Here is a 15,509-nt window from a genome sequence, read left to right as displayed (position 1 = left end):
TACCAACTGTTCCTGTTTTCCTTTGGTTTTTATGTCTTTAGTCAGCAAAAAGATTGCTATGGTTATGATTGGTTTCAACATGATTTTTCGAGAGTCACAAGTTGGATAGATGCGGGTTAAGGGAGCAAGCTTGTTTTCTGCTTCCTTGGAGACTAGGATGCGGAACAATGGCTTCAAACTACAAGAAAGGAGATTCCATCTGATCATGAGGAAGAACTTCCTGACTGTGAGAGCCGTTCAGCAGTGGAACTCTCTGCCCTGGAGTGTGGTGGAGGCTCCTTCTTTGGAAGGTTTTAATGAGGCTGGATGGCCATCTGTCGGGGGTGATTTAAATGCAATATTCCTGCTTCTTGGCAGGGGGTTGGACTGGATGGCCCATGAGGTCTCTTCCAACTCTTTGATTCTATGATTCTATGAAAACTTTTGAAAACCTTTCCTTCATAGTTAATATAAGACTGTCTGACACTTAAGCCTTATATTCAATATGCTTTGAACACAATGTAGTGTGCATACAAGGTAATTCAGCAAATACTGGTTCCTGCTTCAGTGGCTAGCATGGTCGATACTTGCTGAATTGATGGGGTTATTTTCTGTGCTTCGGATGACCCACAATGTAATCTCTTCTAATGTGAAATCCTCATGGGATGCACTGAACATTAGGAAGAACTTCCTGACCATAAGAGCTGTTCAGCAGTGGGACTCTCCGCCTCAGAGTGTAGTGGAAACTCCTCCCTTGTAAGCTTTTAAATGGAGGCTGGGTTCAAGCCCTCAATTAATGTAGGTTACATAATGAAGAGATCCATCAAGCCATGCAAGAGCCATTTGGGTACAATGGCATCCCTTGACAGTATGCACCACATCCTCAGATTAACTACTTCTGAAATTTATTATTAGACAGCTATGAAGACATGTTATAAAATAGTCTAAGAAAGCGCAGTAGTTGTGCTTTATTATATGTATTTTCATTTGTGAATCTTTATAATGAATATTGCCTAAATATAATTAAGTTCATTAGCTGCGCACATAGCCAAAGTTGCAAAGACAAATGAAATTGGAGTCAAATGAAATTATATTAATTTGTGAACCACATACATACAGACATACAGACATACTACATTTTGACTTTTATATAGAGACATTTTTTGTACATTTCAAAAATTGTTGGCCCCATAATAACCTCAACAAGAATAACAAAATAAAGCGGAAGTCAGATAAAACATATGCTTACCCATATTTTTAAAAGTATGCCACTGAAGAGTAGAACAACCACGAAGATTCAAATGCACCACATTCGTGCGCCATTTCAGTAAAATATTTCCAGCTATATTATCTTTCACTACTTCTTTTGCTGCAGAGAAATTAATCTTTAAAAAAGTTATACTGCTATTAAAAACAACCGAAAAGGAAAACCCTACAACACATTTATATTGGAGATCAGCTTAATCAGTTTCATACAAAAACAAATGCTTCACTTTAAGAAAATGAATAGTTGAAGCGAAATAAATTACAATGTGTTGAAGCAAGGAGACAGATCGGAAGTAGGAATTGCTTTTGATATGTGCCTACAAGTGTTCGTCTGTTAGGAACCATTCGCATTTTCCTTATTGATCACTGACTTATCAGTCTTTCATTATTGCCACCAATTTTTCAACAATGGTTAAGAGATCAGGAGAAAGATATGGATGTCCATCATTTTCCTATACACATTTTCTTCTTCCTTCTTTCACAGAATTACCTTCTGATACCTTCCACTCTCTGTCTGATCTCCATGAGTTCCCATTATATGACAGGAAAAATACGTAAGCTATTTTGATAAGAGAAGATGTAATAGGTGATTCCCTTTCCCTTACACCAATCTGCTTCAGTCTTACATGGAGTTTTTTAAAAGTAGTGTAGTGCGATAGTGTCATGTGTGCAAGTATATCAGCAACTCCAGATTTATCTCTAGGGGAATTCCAATAAATCAGCAAGATTTTCTGATTAGTATTGTAATAATTATTAAGTAAACCCCTCCATTATCCTCCATTAAAAATGCAGCTAGGGGAAATCCCATTTTGTAACAGGAAAGGATTTTGCAAGCTTGGTTCTGGAAATAAGCACAAATTCCTGATGTAATGAGCTCAGAAAGACGCTGTCTCTCCACTAATTATTGGCAGACATTTGCCAATGTCAATCCAAACGTTTGCTGATAAGACCACAAGATTCTTGTAAAATAAAAAATAAAATTGCGATTTCACAAACAACTCTTCTTACACCATTTTCTTTGCATCCACCAAATGGAGGTCTGCTTTACTATGCAATTACGCATGTCATCAGGGCAAAATAATGACAATCTTTAAAACGCTGTTTTCCTACCCTTTGAATATATGATTTCCAAGTAGTGTGCATCCTAAAAGCCACAAAGAAAACAAAAAAGCAAAATAAAAATAGGCAAAACCTTGAAGCAGATCAAATCTTACTTGATTAAAATGCCTGAATATGTTTTTTAAATGGTTTTGCCTTACTTACTTAGGCGATCCCTCGTTGGACGAGTAGGATAGTCTTCCAGGATCAGAATTCTTGTGGATCTGTAGGTGGCTGTGGAGCCCTATTCTTGGCCTGCATCTTCTCGCATAGTAAGGGCATTGGTTTCCAGGTGGAAGGCGGTCTCGGTCGGGGTTGGCTTGGCGCGCCTTCCTCTTGGCACATTTCTCTCTTTTGCCCTCCATTCGTGCCTCTTCAAATTCTACAGCACTGCTAGTCACAGGTGACCTCCAGCTGGAGCACTCAAGGGCCAGGGCTTCCCAGTTCTCACGGTCTATGACAGAGTTTTTAAGGTTGGCTTTGAGTCCATCTTTAAATCTCTTTTCCTGTCCATCAACATTCTGTTTTCCATTCTTGAGTTCTGAGTAGAGCAACTGCTTTGGGAGATGGTGGTCGGGCATCTGGACAACATGGCCGGTCCAGCGGAGTTGATGGTGGAGGACCATCGCTTCAATGCTGGTGGACTTTGCTTCTTCCAGCACGCTGACGTTTGTCCACTTGTCTTCCCAAGAGATTTGCAGGATTTTCCAGAGGCAGCGCTGATGGAATCGTTCCAGGAGTTACATGTGATGTCTGTAGACAGTCCACACATGTGACGTCTGTAGACAGTACACGTTTTGCAGGCATATAGCAGGGTTGGGAGGACAATAGCTTTATAAACAAGCACCTTGGTATCCCTACCTGGTCCTGGTCCTCAAACACTCTCTGCTTCATTCGGAAAAATGCTGCACTTGCAGAGCTCAGGCAGTGTTTTATTTCGGTGTCGATGTTGACTTTGGTGGAGAGGTGGCTGCCAAGGTAGCGGAAATGGTCAACATTTTCTAATGTTACACCATTAAGCTGTATCTCTGGCATTGGAGAGGGGTTGGCTGGTGACTGCTGGAACAGCACTTTGGTTTTCTCGATGTTCAATGACAGGCCGAGCTTCTCGTATGCTTCTGTGAAGGTGTTTAGAGTGACTTGTAGATCTTCTTCTGAATACGCACAGACGACATCGTCATCAACATACTGGAGTTCTATAACAGATGTTGTAAACTTGGTTTTGGCTTTCATTCTGCTGAGGTTAAACAGCTTGCCATCTGTCCGATAGATGATTTCCACTCCGGTGGGAAGCTTCCCGTCAACAAGATGAAGTATCATAACGATGAAGATGGAGAATAAAGTTGGGGCAATAACACATCCCTGATTCCACCTTAAATGAGTCACTTTGGGAGCCATTGCTGTCCAAGACTGTCAGGTGTTAGCCAAGGTTTTGCTTAACACCTGAGTGACACCAGTGTCAGTACTATAGATACCACCTTGAGCAGAGTCCTTCCCAACTAAGATGCTACTGTTGAGAATAGTCTGCCTTTGGTAAATTACTTTTGTATCTCTAATGGAAATGTGATACTTGAGCACCAATCCATTTTGACCTTTAAAGTAAGCCTTAACACCTTGATTTTGGCCTGGACTTCTTCAAGAATGGATCTAACAGTGGTGAAATTGACTGGGATAGACAGATAGCTTCTGGATCAATGGAATGCTAGTTGTACTACAATATTTATTATTTATTTATTATTTTATTATTTATTACTTGCACTTATTTACCGCCACTCTCAGCCCAGGGGGCGACTTGTGGCGGTGAACAACAACATAGAAAAGACAATTTACAGTAATCAGAACAATACATAACATGCTACTACTACTTGACATATACTTATACTAAAAATCCGCTTCGTCATATCATGGGTCATAGTCAGTCTCATAGTCGTGGTCCATTCCGGTCATCATTGCCAAGATATAGCACTCAGTTAAAGGCCAACTCGAAGAGCCATGTTTTCAGGCTCTTACGAAAGGCCATAAGGGAGGGCGCCTGTCTAACTTCAGCAGGGAGGGCGTTCCACAGCCGGGGGGCCACCACCGAGAAGGCCCGCTCTCTCGTCCCCGCCAGGCGTGCCTGTGAGGCAGACGGGATCGAGAGAAGGGCCTCCCCGGATGATCTCAAGGTCCTCGTGGGCTCGTAGGCCAAGATGCGGTCTGCAAGGTATTTTGGGCCGGAACCGTTTAGGGCTTTGTAGGATAGTACCAGCACCTTAAATTGGGCCCGGTAGCAAATCGGCAGCCAGTGGAGCTGGGACAGCAGGGGCGTTGTGTGCTCCCTACGCCCTGCTCCTGTTAACAACATGGCTGCCGCGCGCTGGACTAGCTGGAGCTTCCGGGCCGTTTTCAAGGGCAGCCCCACGTAGAGAGCGTTGCAGTAGTCGAGGCGGGATGTGACCAAAGCGTGTACCACCGTGGCCAAGTCAGACTTCCCAAGATACGGGCGCAGCTGGCGCACGAGCCTGAGCTGTGCAAATGCTCCCCTGGTCACCGCTGAAACCTGGGGATCCAGGTTCAGCGACGAGTCCAGGGTCACACCCAAGCTGCGAACCTGAGCCTTCAAGGGGAGTGCGACCCCGTCCAGCACAGGCTGTAACCCTATACCCTGTTCGGCCTTGCGACTGACCAGGAGTACCTCTGTCTTGTCTGGATTTAATTTCAGTTTGTTCGCCCTCATCCAGACCATTACAGCGGCCAGGCACCGGTTCAGGACTTCGACGGCCTCCTTAGTAGCAGGTGGGAAGGAGTGACAGAGTTGGACATCATCTGCGTACAGATGACACCGCACCCCGAAACTCCGGATGATCTCACCCAGCGGCTTCATGTAGATGTTAAACAGCATGGGGGACAGGATGGAGCCCTGAGGAACCCCACAGGTCAAAGGCTGTGGTGTTGAACAGGAGTCCCCCAATAACACCTTCTGGGTACGGCCCTCCAGAAATGACCGGAGCCACTGCAAAGCAGTGCCCCCGAGACCCATCTCTGCAAGGCGCCCCAGAAGAATACCGTGGTCGACGGTATCGAAGGCCGCTGAGAGGTCCAGGAGCACCAACAGGGACACACTCCCCCTGTCTAGCTCCCGGCGCAGATCATCGACTAAGGCGACCAAGACCGTCTCGGTACCATGTCCCGGTCTGAAACCAGACTGTGCCGGATCCAGATAATCCGTGTCTCTCAAGAATACCTGGAGTTGTGAGGCCACCACGCTTTCCATGACTTTGCCCAAGTAGGGAAGATTGGAAACAGGCCGAAAGTTTTCGAATTTGGTGGGGTCCAGTGATGGCTTCTTCAACAGCGGCTTTATAATAGCCTGTTTTAGGCTCGCTGGAATCTTGCCTTCCCGAAGGGAGGCATTCACCACCACCGTTACCCACTCGGCCAATCCCCCTCTGGCCTCCTTCAGAAGCCAGGATGGGCAGGGGTCTAGGATGGACGTGGTAGGCCTCATTCCTCCAAGTATCTTGTCCACATCCTCGGGCTTCACAAACTGAAAAGAATCCAACAAAATAGGACAAGCAGGTGCTTGTGTCACATCCACAGAGACTGCACTTAATGTGGCGTCCAGCTCAGAGCGGATCAAAGCGACTTTGTCTGCAAAGAACCGAGCAAATGCTTCACAGCGCGTGACCGAATTGTCAGGGCTCCCACCTGAGGTAGGGGGAGTTAAAAGACCTCTGACAATCCGAAACAGCTCCGCCGGACGGTTCTTTGCAGACGCAATAGTAGCCGCAAAGAAAGTTTTCTTTGCGGCTTTTATTGCCGCGGCATATGCCCTTAGAAAGGACACAAACCGTGTTCGATTTGGCTCGCTTGGGTCCGAGCGCCACACGCTCTCTAGTACCCTCTTCCTTCGCTTCATCGCTGCCAGCTCCTCAGTGAACCAAGGGGCTGGTTTAGCTCGGTTACTCGAGAGGGGACGTTCCGGAGCGATCCTGTCAATTGCCCTGGTCATCTCCCCATTCCAGAGAGCGACCAAGGCCTCGACATGGTCACCTACCGAGGTGGCGGGAAAATCCCCAAGAGCCGTCAGGAATCCATTCGGATCCATAAGCCTCCTGGGGCGGACCTTCTTAATGGGTCCTCCACCTCTGCAGAGGTTAGGGGGCGCAGTGAGCCTAAATCTGATCAAGAAGTGGTCGGTCCATGGCAACGGAGAGATAGACAGCTCCTCCACACCGCCACCCTGCTCCCATCCCTGGCAGAAGACCAAGTCCAATGTGTGTCCAGCACAGTGGGTGGGGCCAGTTATCCGTTGGGACAGCCCCATGGTTGCCATGGCGGACATGAAGTCCTGAGCCGCTCCTGTGAGGGTTGCCTCGGCATGGATGTTGAAGTCCCCCAGCACAAGGAGCTGTTGGGACTCCACCGCCAGGCTCGAGACCACCCCCGCTAGCTCAGGTAGGGAGACTGTAGTGCAGCGAGGTGGACGGTACACTAGCAGAATCCCTATTCTGTCCCGGTCACCTACCCTCAGGTGGACGCATTCAAAATTTGTGGTCTGCGGGATGGGGCTCCTGATCAGATGGATGGAATCTCTATAGACCACTGCGACCCCGCCTCCCCGTCCTCCGGCTCTTGGTTGGTGTTGCACGGAGAAACCTGGAGGGCAAAGCTGGGAGAGATTTACGCCCCCAGCTTCATCCAACCAGGTCTCCGTGATGCACGCCAGATCTGCCCGCTCCTCCAGGATTAAATCCTGGATCCAGGTCGTTTTTCCGTTGACAGATCTGGCGTTCAACAACACCACCTTCAAGCCGGAGGGTCCGCTCACCTGGTTACACCAATTTACCTTAGGAGACAGATTGGGGGTTGTTAATATGGATAAGCGTTCCGAATTAGGCCGAATTTGAGGTCTCCTTTTTCCGCATCTCCTCCTTCCCACCACGACCTCTATGGGGGCCCCTCGGCTAGTGGAAGACCTCCCCCCCTCCATGCCGCCATCCATAGTCAAGAAATTGCTTTCTACTTTGCTCTACTTTACTTTTCTACTTTCTACAATATAATAGAGCTATGCTATATTCAATATTTGTTTCTCTCTTCAAAATTATTTAGCTGTCTGCCAAGGGAGGCCAGAATGGACCCCTCCTTGCTTTCTAGTGGAAGGCTATTTTTTAATTTAGGAAAGCTTTTAAAAAATGAAGTAATTAAGAGCAAACCAGGAGAGTGCTGTATAAGATTGTAACTGTCTTTAAGTGTTTTTAAAGTGATTTTAACCCCCATTGGTATGTTTAAATCTATGTTAATACTTATATGCTGGAGCCACGTGGTTAATTATTTGATACAGCAAATGTAAACTTAGATAAATTGCTGAATATAGCTCAAAAGATGAAAATATTAAACACTCAAGATTCAAAGTGCATCTACTCTGTACAATTAATGCAGTTTGATACCACTTTAATATCCAAGGCTCAATGCTAGATAATCATGGGTGTGTAGTATGTTGAGGCACCAGCACTCTTTGGCAGAAAAGGCTAGAGAACTTGTAAAACTACAAATCACAGGATTCCATACCACTGAACCATGGTCCTTAAAAATAATCTGAAACTGCATTAATTCTACAGTATAGATGTATTATTATCATTATTATCATTATTATTAACTTCATTTGTACCCCGCTACTATCTCCCCAAGGGACTCGGTGCAGCTTACATGAGGCCGAGCCCAAACACAACAATACAAGCAATTAAAAAACATAAACAATAAGATAAACAACATTATCAATAAAACAACACACAATTAAAAACAGGGGGGAGGCCAAATATAAAGTTAAAATTGGAAATATGCTGGGACATGAACGGAAGATGATACTGGAGTTTGTGAAAGGGCATATGAGCAGACTTAGAAAATGTAAAGTGCTTTGGAGGACAAAGTGCTATGGGATCATTATTCCGAGAATAATGTACCCTAAGTTGGTCTATATTGAAGTCAACAGTATGTTTATTTTATTTTTGGTATATTAAAAATACATCTATATTTAATCTCATATATATTACAAGAATATTTTTGAGCAGCATACTTCATTCAAAATATTAATGATTATTTAGCACCCAATTATTCTCTAAATCTCTAGATATCACATTTACAGGGTAATGGGTTAATTCAACAAATAAAAATAATTTAATTCTCTCTAGTTCATTTTTAAATGATACTAAATATTAGTTCCAAGCATCTTTACTTACATGACTCCATACTGCACCTGTTTGTATCATTGCCTTCCAACTTCGGCTAACTTGAGTACATCTTGCCAAGTCAATTATAGTTAAATGACGGAAAATCTAGGTTCAAAATGCAGAAATATATAATCATACAAAAAGATTAGATAGTATTATTTGCTTTTAGATAATAAACATTTCCATATTTTTAGTATCCCTTGACAGTATGCACCACATCCTCAGATTAACTACTTCTGAAATTTATTATTAGACAGCTATGAAGACATGTTATAAAATAGTCTAAGAAAGCGCAGGAGTTGTGCTTTATTATATGTATTTTCATTTGTGAATCTTTATAATGAATATTGCCTAAATATAATTAAGTTCCTCAGCTGTGCACATGGCCAAAGTTGCAAAGACAAATGAAATTGGAGTCTGAGGAAGATGTGGTTCACAAAATATAATTAACTGAAAATTTTAAAAGTACCAAATATATTCAATGTATTGTTTTATATCTATTTTTGCAGTTGTCGTTTATTAATATTTAGAACATAAGACACTTGCAAATAAAATAAATACAATATAACAGTGCAAAGATATAAAAGACCTACAAAACATTCAATACCATTAAAACATATTAAATATAAATAACAACAACACTATACTTAGATAAGAGCATCCTTAAAGCAAGCTAATGAAATATCAGCAAAAATTCTTGCCCAAATATTCATTGCTATTGAAATGAGAAACCTTGCAAATTACTATAGAGTCAGTATCAGACATGAGATAGAAAAAGATTACAAATGCATATATATATATATATATATATATATATATATATATATATATAAATCACAACCTGGGCTAGTATTCGTCCTGGCATCTTTGTTAAGTGATCTTTGCCTCCTCTTGTATGAAATGTGTACATCCGTTCTTGAGATGGATATCTCGCTGATGAGCGCTTCTCCGAGTGACGTCTTTCTGGCTCTAAATCATAATAATGTCTTTCACTGTCTTCAGCAAAAAAAAAATCTTCGGCGCCTTTTTCAACACGCTGTAAAATAGGGAAAATGCATGTAAAATAAAAATTCTTAATTGGGTGTTGACTTGCAAATGTCATGAATTAAATTCAATTTCTGAAATGTGAATTGTTTGAGCCGGAGAATTCCTTCCTCTCCCAAAACAAACTACAGGCATTTGTCACGATGGTTATTTCCAGACAGAGTAAAACCTACTGAATTGTTGGTAACACTTAGGTAAAACCCATTTCTTCATTGAGTCTTTTGGAGACCCCGGTGGCGCAGTGGGTTAAACCCTGTGCCGGCAGGACTGAAGACCAACAGGTCGCAGGTTCGAATCCGGGGAGAGGCAAATGAGCTCCCTCTATCAGTTCCAGCTCCTCATGCGGGGAGATGAGAGAAGCCTCCCACAAGGATGATTAAAAAAACCATCAAATCATCCAGGTGTCCCCTGGGCAACGGCCTTGCAGACAGCCAATTCTCTCATACCAGAAACGACTTGCAGTTTCTCAAGTCGCTCCTGACACGATAAAAAAAATTGAGTCTTTTGTAGTCTTGGCTAATGATAGGAATCAAACTACAAAGGGATTTCACTCAAAAATGCAATAGAGAGCAAAAGAGTTAAGTTCCCCTCTTTATCTAATGCAATCAGCCCCTATAACCAGAGAAGTACAGGGTGAGGCAGCATAACTTCCTTTTTTCAAAACTTAATAAAACCCATTGTATGAATCAGGAAAAAAATTATAATGTAGGCGCATACCTAAAGTTTTGTTTTACATAGTTTTGAAGATCAAATTAGGTAGGTGACGTCCCCCATTCTCCATACACTGAGTAAACCGATTTCTGGCGTTTGTCATTACTCTTGCCAGCATAGCAGGTATTATTTTGGCAATTTCTTCCTGGATGTTGGTCTTCAACTCTTGTAGGGTCCTTGAATGGTTCACATAAACACGGGATTTCAAAAAAACCCATAAAAAAATCACAAGGGGCCAAATCTGGAGAGCGGGCCAGCCACTCCAAATCTGCTCGAAAAGTAGTCCTCAATGGCAAAAGCATGCTCCTCACTGTTCCAACGCATGATGGCGACTAAACTGTGTCAGGACAAAACTTTATACTCCTGCTTCTTGAACGAGATCACTAGCGCTCCGCTACGTCTTCAACCGACTGAATGGCACGCATTTTAAAAAGGAAGTTATGCTGCCTCACCCTGTATTAAAAAACTTCCACACTGATGTAGTTACATTCAAGATGTAATAAATATTACATGTAGTTTGGGTCTGTAGAATACAATATCATGAGGAGGAAAAGGCTGCCAAAGCTCGAAGGTTAGTGAAGGCAGGGGCCAGGGATAACTGCTCTGGCCAGAGCGAAGACAAAGGAGAGCAGAACACACTCCCATTTTGTCTTCTGCCTATACCATCAGTTGGGAGGCCCCTCCCTCCTATGGCACCAACGGCTGCTCTGGCCAGAGCAAAGACAGAGGGGATCAGAAGACACTTCCATCTTGTCTTCTGCCTATATCATCAGTTGGGAGGTCTCTCCCCCCCTCTGGCACCAACTGCTGCTCTGGCCAGAGCGAAAACAGAGGGGAGCAGAAGACACTTCCATCTTCTGCCTATATCATCAGTTGAGGGGCCCCTCCCCCCGTGGTACCAACGGCTGTTCTGGCCAGAGCGAAGACAGAGGGGAACACAAGACACTTCCACCTTGTCTTCTGCCTATATCATCAGTTGGGAGGCCCCTCCCTCCTATGGCACCAACGGCTGCTCTGACCAGAGCGAAGAGAGAGGGGAGCAGAAGACCCTTCCATCTTGTCTTCTGCCTATATCATCAGTTGAGAGGCCCCTCCCCCTGTGGTACCAATGGCTGCTCTGGCCAGAGCGAAGGCAGGGGAGAGCAGAAGACAATGGTCTTCTGCCTATATCATCAGTTGAGAGGCCCCTCCCCCCTGTGGCACCAACGGCTGCTCTGGCCAGAGCGAAGACAGAGGGGAGCAGAAGACACTTCCATCTTGTCTTTACTAATAATATAGTATATTGTATATACATATAATATTTATAATATTATAATGTAATACAATATAATACTAGTAATAATAATACAATATTATAATTATAATTATATATTTACATTACATGTAATATTACTAATAATATTATAATATAATGGTATAGTGCAATATAGTAATATATAATACTGATATTATACTATGCTAATAATATAATATATTGTATGAAAACATATATTGTAAGCCGCTCTGAGTCCCCTTTGGGGTGAGAAGGGCGGCATATAAATGCCGTAAATAAATAATAATAAATAACTCCATCATTACTGGAGGAAGCAAAGAAAGTGAAGGAAGCACGTGAGTGTTCTCACCTCCCTTTGTTTGGGCCAGTGGGACAGAAGCACTCTGAGCCCAAGTGCTAACAGGAGCCAGGGCTCAGTTTGGGATGAAGGAGGAGGAGAGAGCTATCAAAAGAAGGGTGTGTGTGTGTGGGTAGGTGGGGAAGTGTGTGGATGGGATTAAGCTTGCAGAGGCTCCTTCCTCTTGGCTCAGATTTTCTGTGAAAGACTCCCATGGATCACTTTTTCTGATTCTTGCAGACCACTGATTAGGAACCACTACTTTATTGTTCCTTCCACCTTCTGGACAAATAAATAGTTCTTTAAATATCAATAACTTACCTCCACATACAGTTTAGCTTTTCTTCTAAATCTAGTCTCTTTTCGCCAAGCCTTTAAGATCATCTTCTGTAAAGAACACTGAAATACTTTTCCTAATGTTTTTGCTGCCCCTGGGAGAAAATAATTGGAAAAACTGGGAGTTATTAAGAAAATTATTCATTGTACTTTGGCTCAAAGAACTTGCCCCTTGTCTTTGGTTGAATTAATGACTTTCAGGCCTGGTTCAGAAGAAGATCTGGTTCAGAAGATGTTTTTCTAATTATTGTGAACAAGTCACAGTGAATTTGGGCTTACTCACCCTCTTTTCCCTCTATTCAGTATTTGTGGGGATGGGAGTCAATTTCCAGTTTTCAATCAAATTTTTTCCATTACATTCAAATTTGGGGAACTATGGGTTATGGACAAAAAATATACAATTCTTAGCTAAAATAATCAAAATGTGTTGTTTCAGGCTTTCATGACCGGAATCACTGGGTTTCTGTGAGTTTTCGGGCTGTATGGTAATGTTCCAGAAGACTTCTCTCCTGTTGTTTCACCCACATTTATAGGAGCCTCGGTGGCGCAGTGGGTTAAACCCCTGTGCCAGCAGGACTGAAGACCAACAGGTCGCAGGTTCAAATCCGGGGAGAGGAGGATGAGCTCCTTCTATCAGCTCCAGCTCCTCATATGGGGACATGAGAGAAGCCTCCCACAAGGATAATAAAAACATCAAATCATCCAGGCGTCTCCTGGGCAACGTCCTTGCAGATGGCCAATTCTCTCATACCAGAAGCGACTTGCAGTTTCTCAAGTTGCTCCTGACACGACCAAAAAACAAAACAAAAACCAACCCCACATTTATGGCAGGCATCCTCTGAGGTGTGTGAGGTCTGTTGGGAACAAGGCAAGTGAAGTTTATATATCTGTGGAATGTCCAGGGTGGGAAAAAGAACTCTTGTCTGCTTGAGGCAAGTGTGAATGTTGTCACTGGCCACCTTGATTAGCACTGAATGGCCTTTCAGCTTCAAGGTCTGACTGCTTACTGCTTGTGGGAATCCTTTGTTGAGAGGTGTTAGCTGGCACTGATTGCTTCATAAATACAACAACTGATTGCTTCATGTCAGAAATTCCCCTGCTGTTTGAGTGTGCCTCTTTATTTACTGTCCTGATTTTAGAGTTTTTTAAATACTGGTAGCCAGATTTTCATGGTTTCCTCCTTTCTGTTAAAACTGTCCACATGTTTGTGGATTTCAATGGCTTCTCTGTGTAGTCTGACATTGTGTTTGTTAGAGTGGTCCAGCATTTCTGTGTTTTCAAACAATATGCTGTGTCCAAGCTGGTTCATCAGGTGTTCTGCTATGGCTGACTTCTCTGACTGAATTAGTCTGCAGTGCTTTTCATGTTCCTTGATTTGTGTTTGGGCATTGCTGTGTTTGGTCGTCCCTATGTTGACTTGTCCACAACTGCATGGTATACGGTAGGATCCCTCTTGTCCTTTGCTGAATGTAGCATTTGTTGGATTTTTTAGTGGGTTTGTAGATAGTTTGTAGGTTGAGTTTCTTCATCACCTTCCCTATGCGGTCAGTGGTTCCCTTGGTATATGGTAAGAACACTTTTCCTTTGGGTGAATCTTTGTCTTTGCTCTCGTGGCTTGTTCTTGGTCTTGCAGCTCTTGTTTTTTTGTTTGTTTTTTAATTTTTATTAGATTTTTTTTTAAAATAAAGACATTTAACTTACATGACAAAGTGACAAGTATGACAACTCTAACAAACCTGACGAGTAAACAAACAAACAAAAACAAAAGAGGAAAAAAAGAAACAATAAAAACACACATATATATGTCTTGCAGCTCTTGTGAGGTCTTTGGTGGATTATTCACTGGCCCGTAGAGCCCATTTTGTTTTAAGTACACTAAAGCTTCTTGTTTTTTTCTTATTTCTTGTCCATACTGGGAGACATATATATGATGAGATTAAAAGTAAATGGGGCATGAGTCAAGCTTTGGTTTTGCTTTAGCACAGTTCTCAAAGTTACTTGAAAGCCAGAAATTATCATTTAAAGAAACTCAATAATAAGCAAACCACTGAAAATAACCTAGGTTATTTCTCAAGTCGCTCCTGACACGACAAAAACAAAAACAAAACAAAAAAAAGCCTAGGTTTGAACCTTGTTTGTGACTAAAGTTTGGTTCAAAACACATTCCATTAACTGATTATGACAAATCTGGAATTTGTTGAAGCAAATGTAAAGCCGAATTTATTCCTACTGCCAGTTTTGATTCCTCCTGGCAATGCAGGAGAAGGGGTGTGTGGCGGAATTACTTGAGCTCCTGGGATTATCCTGCAGCTTGTTTATATAACAATTCACCATTATGAATGAACTCCTCCAAAGATTTCCATTTCTGAACAGCTACTGGAATGTTAAAAGATGGAGCACTACAGTGTTAATCAAGCACTTTCTCTCATATAAAAATAGTCTTTTGATAGGAAGACTTACGTTCACGCTGTTTTTTGCGAACATTCACTCGGGTATTCCATTTTTTAAGAGTTGTTTTTAAAAGTTTGATTTCATGAAAGCGTTTTGCAGCAGAAAACTTTCTCTGCAAGACTTCTCTTTCAACTTTTTTCATAGCACAATACTTTATCCATGCACTGCAATTATAAAATTAGAACATATTTACAAAGATTTGGTCTTGAATAAAAGAAAATATAAAGAACTGTACTTGAAATTTCATAGATGGTACATGGAAATATATGAATGGTAATAAAAGCTTAAGTTTAATCATGTTATTTTTGGAGAAAACCTAGAAGGAATAACTCATCTAATTCAGCTCCTATTTGTTTCTTTGATAAGAAGCATTATGTTTCTTTCTGCAATTTTAACTCTATTTAATTGCTGTTACATTTAATCTTACAATGCCATAACTTGCTAGTGTAGACCATAACTATTATGTCTTCATCTGTGATTAGTTTCTCCCTATAGTCAAACCATATAGGACAGTGACTTCTTCAATGAGCTACTAGAGTTTTATGATCACACTAGCGGTCCCCTGCCACATGTTGCTGTGGCACAGTCTGAGGCGTTGCTTTGGTACCGGGACTGTGGAACAGCTGTCTGAGTGACAGCTGCATTAAGATAACTTCTGACCACAAGGTCATGAGTTCGAAGCCAGCCCGGGTTGGAGTGAGCTAACGACCAATTGTGTAGCTTGTTGTCGACCTTTGCAACCCAAAAGACAGTTGCATCTGTCAAGTAGGAAAATTAGGTACCACCTATGTATGGGGAGGCTAAT

The 15,509-nt window shown here is 42.4% G+C and overlaps 1 protein-coding gene across 1 annotated transcript in view; it reads right to left on the bottom strand.

Annotated features, from left to right (window-relative positions):
* Nucleotides 1-15,509, bottom strand: part of FBXL13 (F-box and leucine rich repeat protein 13) — an 83,050-nt gene that overhangs the window by 54,574 nt on the left and 12,967 nt on the right. The window contains exons 5-9 of the mRNA XM_067468828.1: nt 14,714-14,868; nt 12,239-12,348; nt 9,394-9,588; nt 8,562-8,657; nt 1,229-1,364 (exon numbers count right to left, since the gene is read on the bottom strand). Of these exons, the coding sequence (XP_067324929.1) occupies nt 1,229-1,364; nt 8,562-8,657; nt 9,394-9,588; nt 12,239-12,348; nt 14,714-14,868 (692 nt within the window). The remainder of the gene's footprint in view (nt 1-1,228; nt 1,365-8,561; nt 8,658-9,393; nt 9,589-12,238; nt 12,349-14,713; nt 14,869-15,509) is intronic.

The sequence above is a fragment of the Anolis sagrei genome, chromosome 5 (assembly GCF_037176765.1).
Source record: "Anolis sagrei isolate rAnoSag1 chromosome 5, rAnoSag1.mat, whole genome shotgun sequence".
NCBI lineage: Eukaryota > Metazoa > Chordata > Lepidosauria > Squamata > Dactyloidae > Anolis > Anolis sagrei.
Note: the sequence above shows the minus strand (reverse complement) of the source record. Positions and strands in the feature narration are given on the sequence as shown.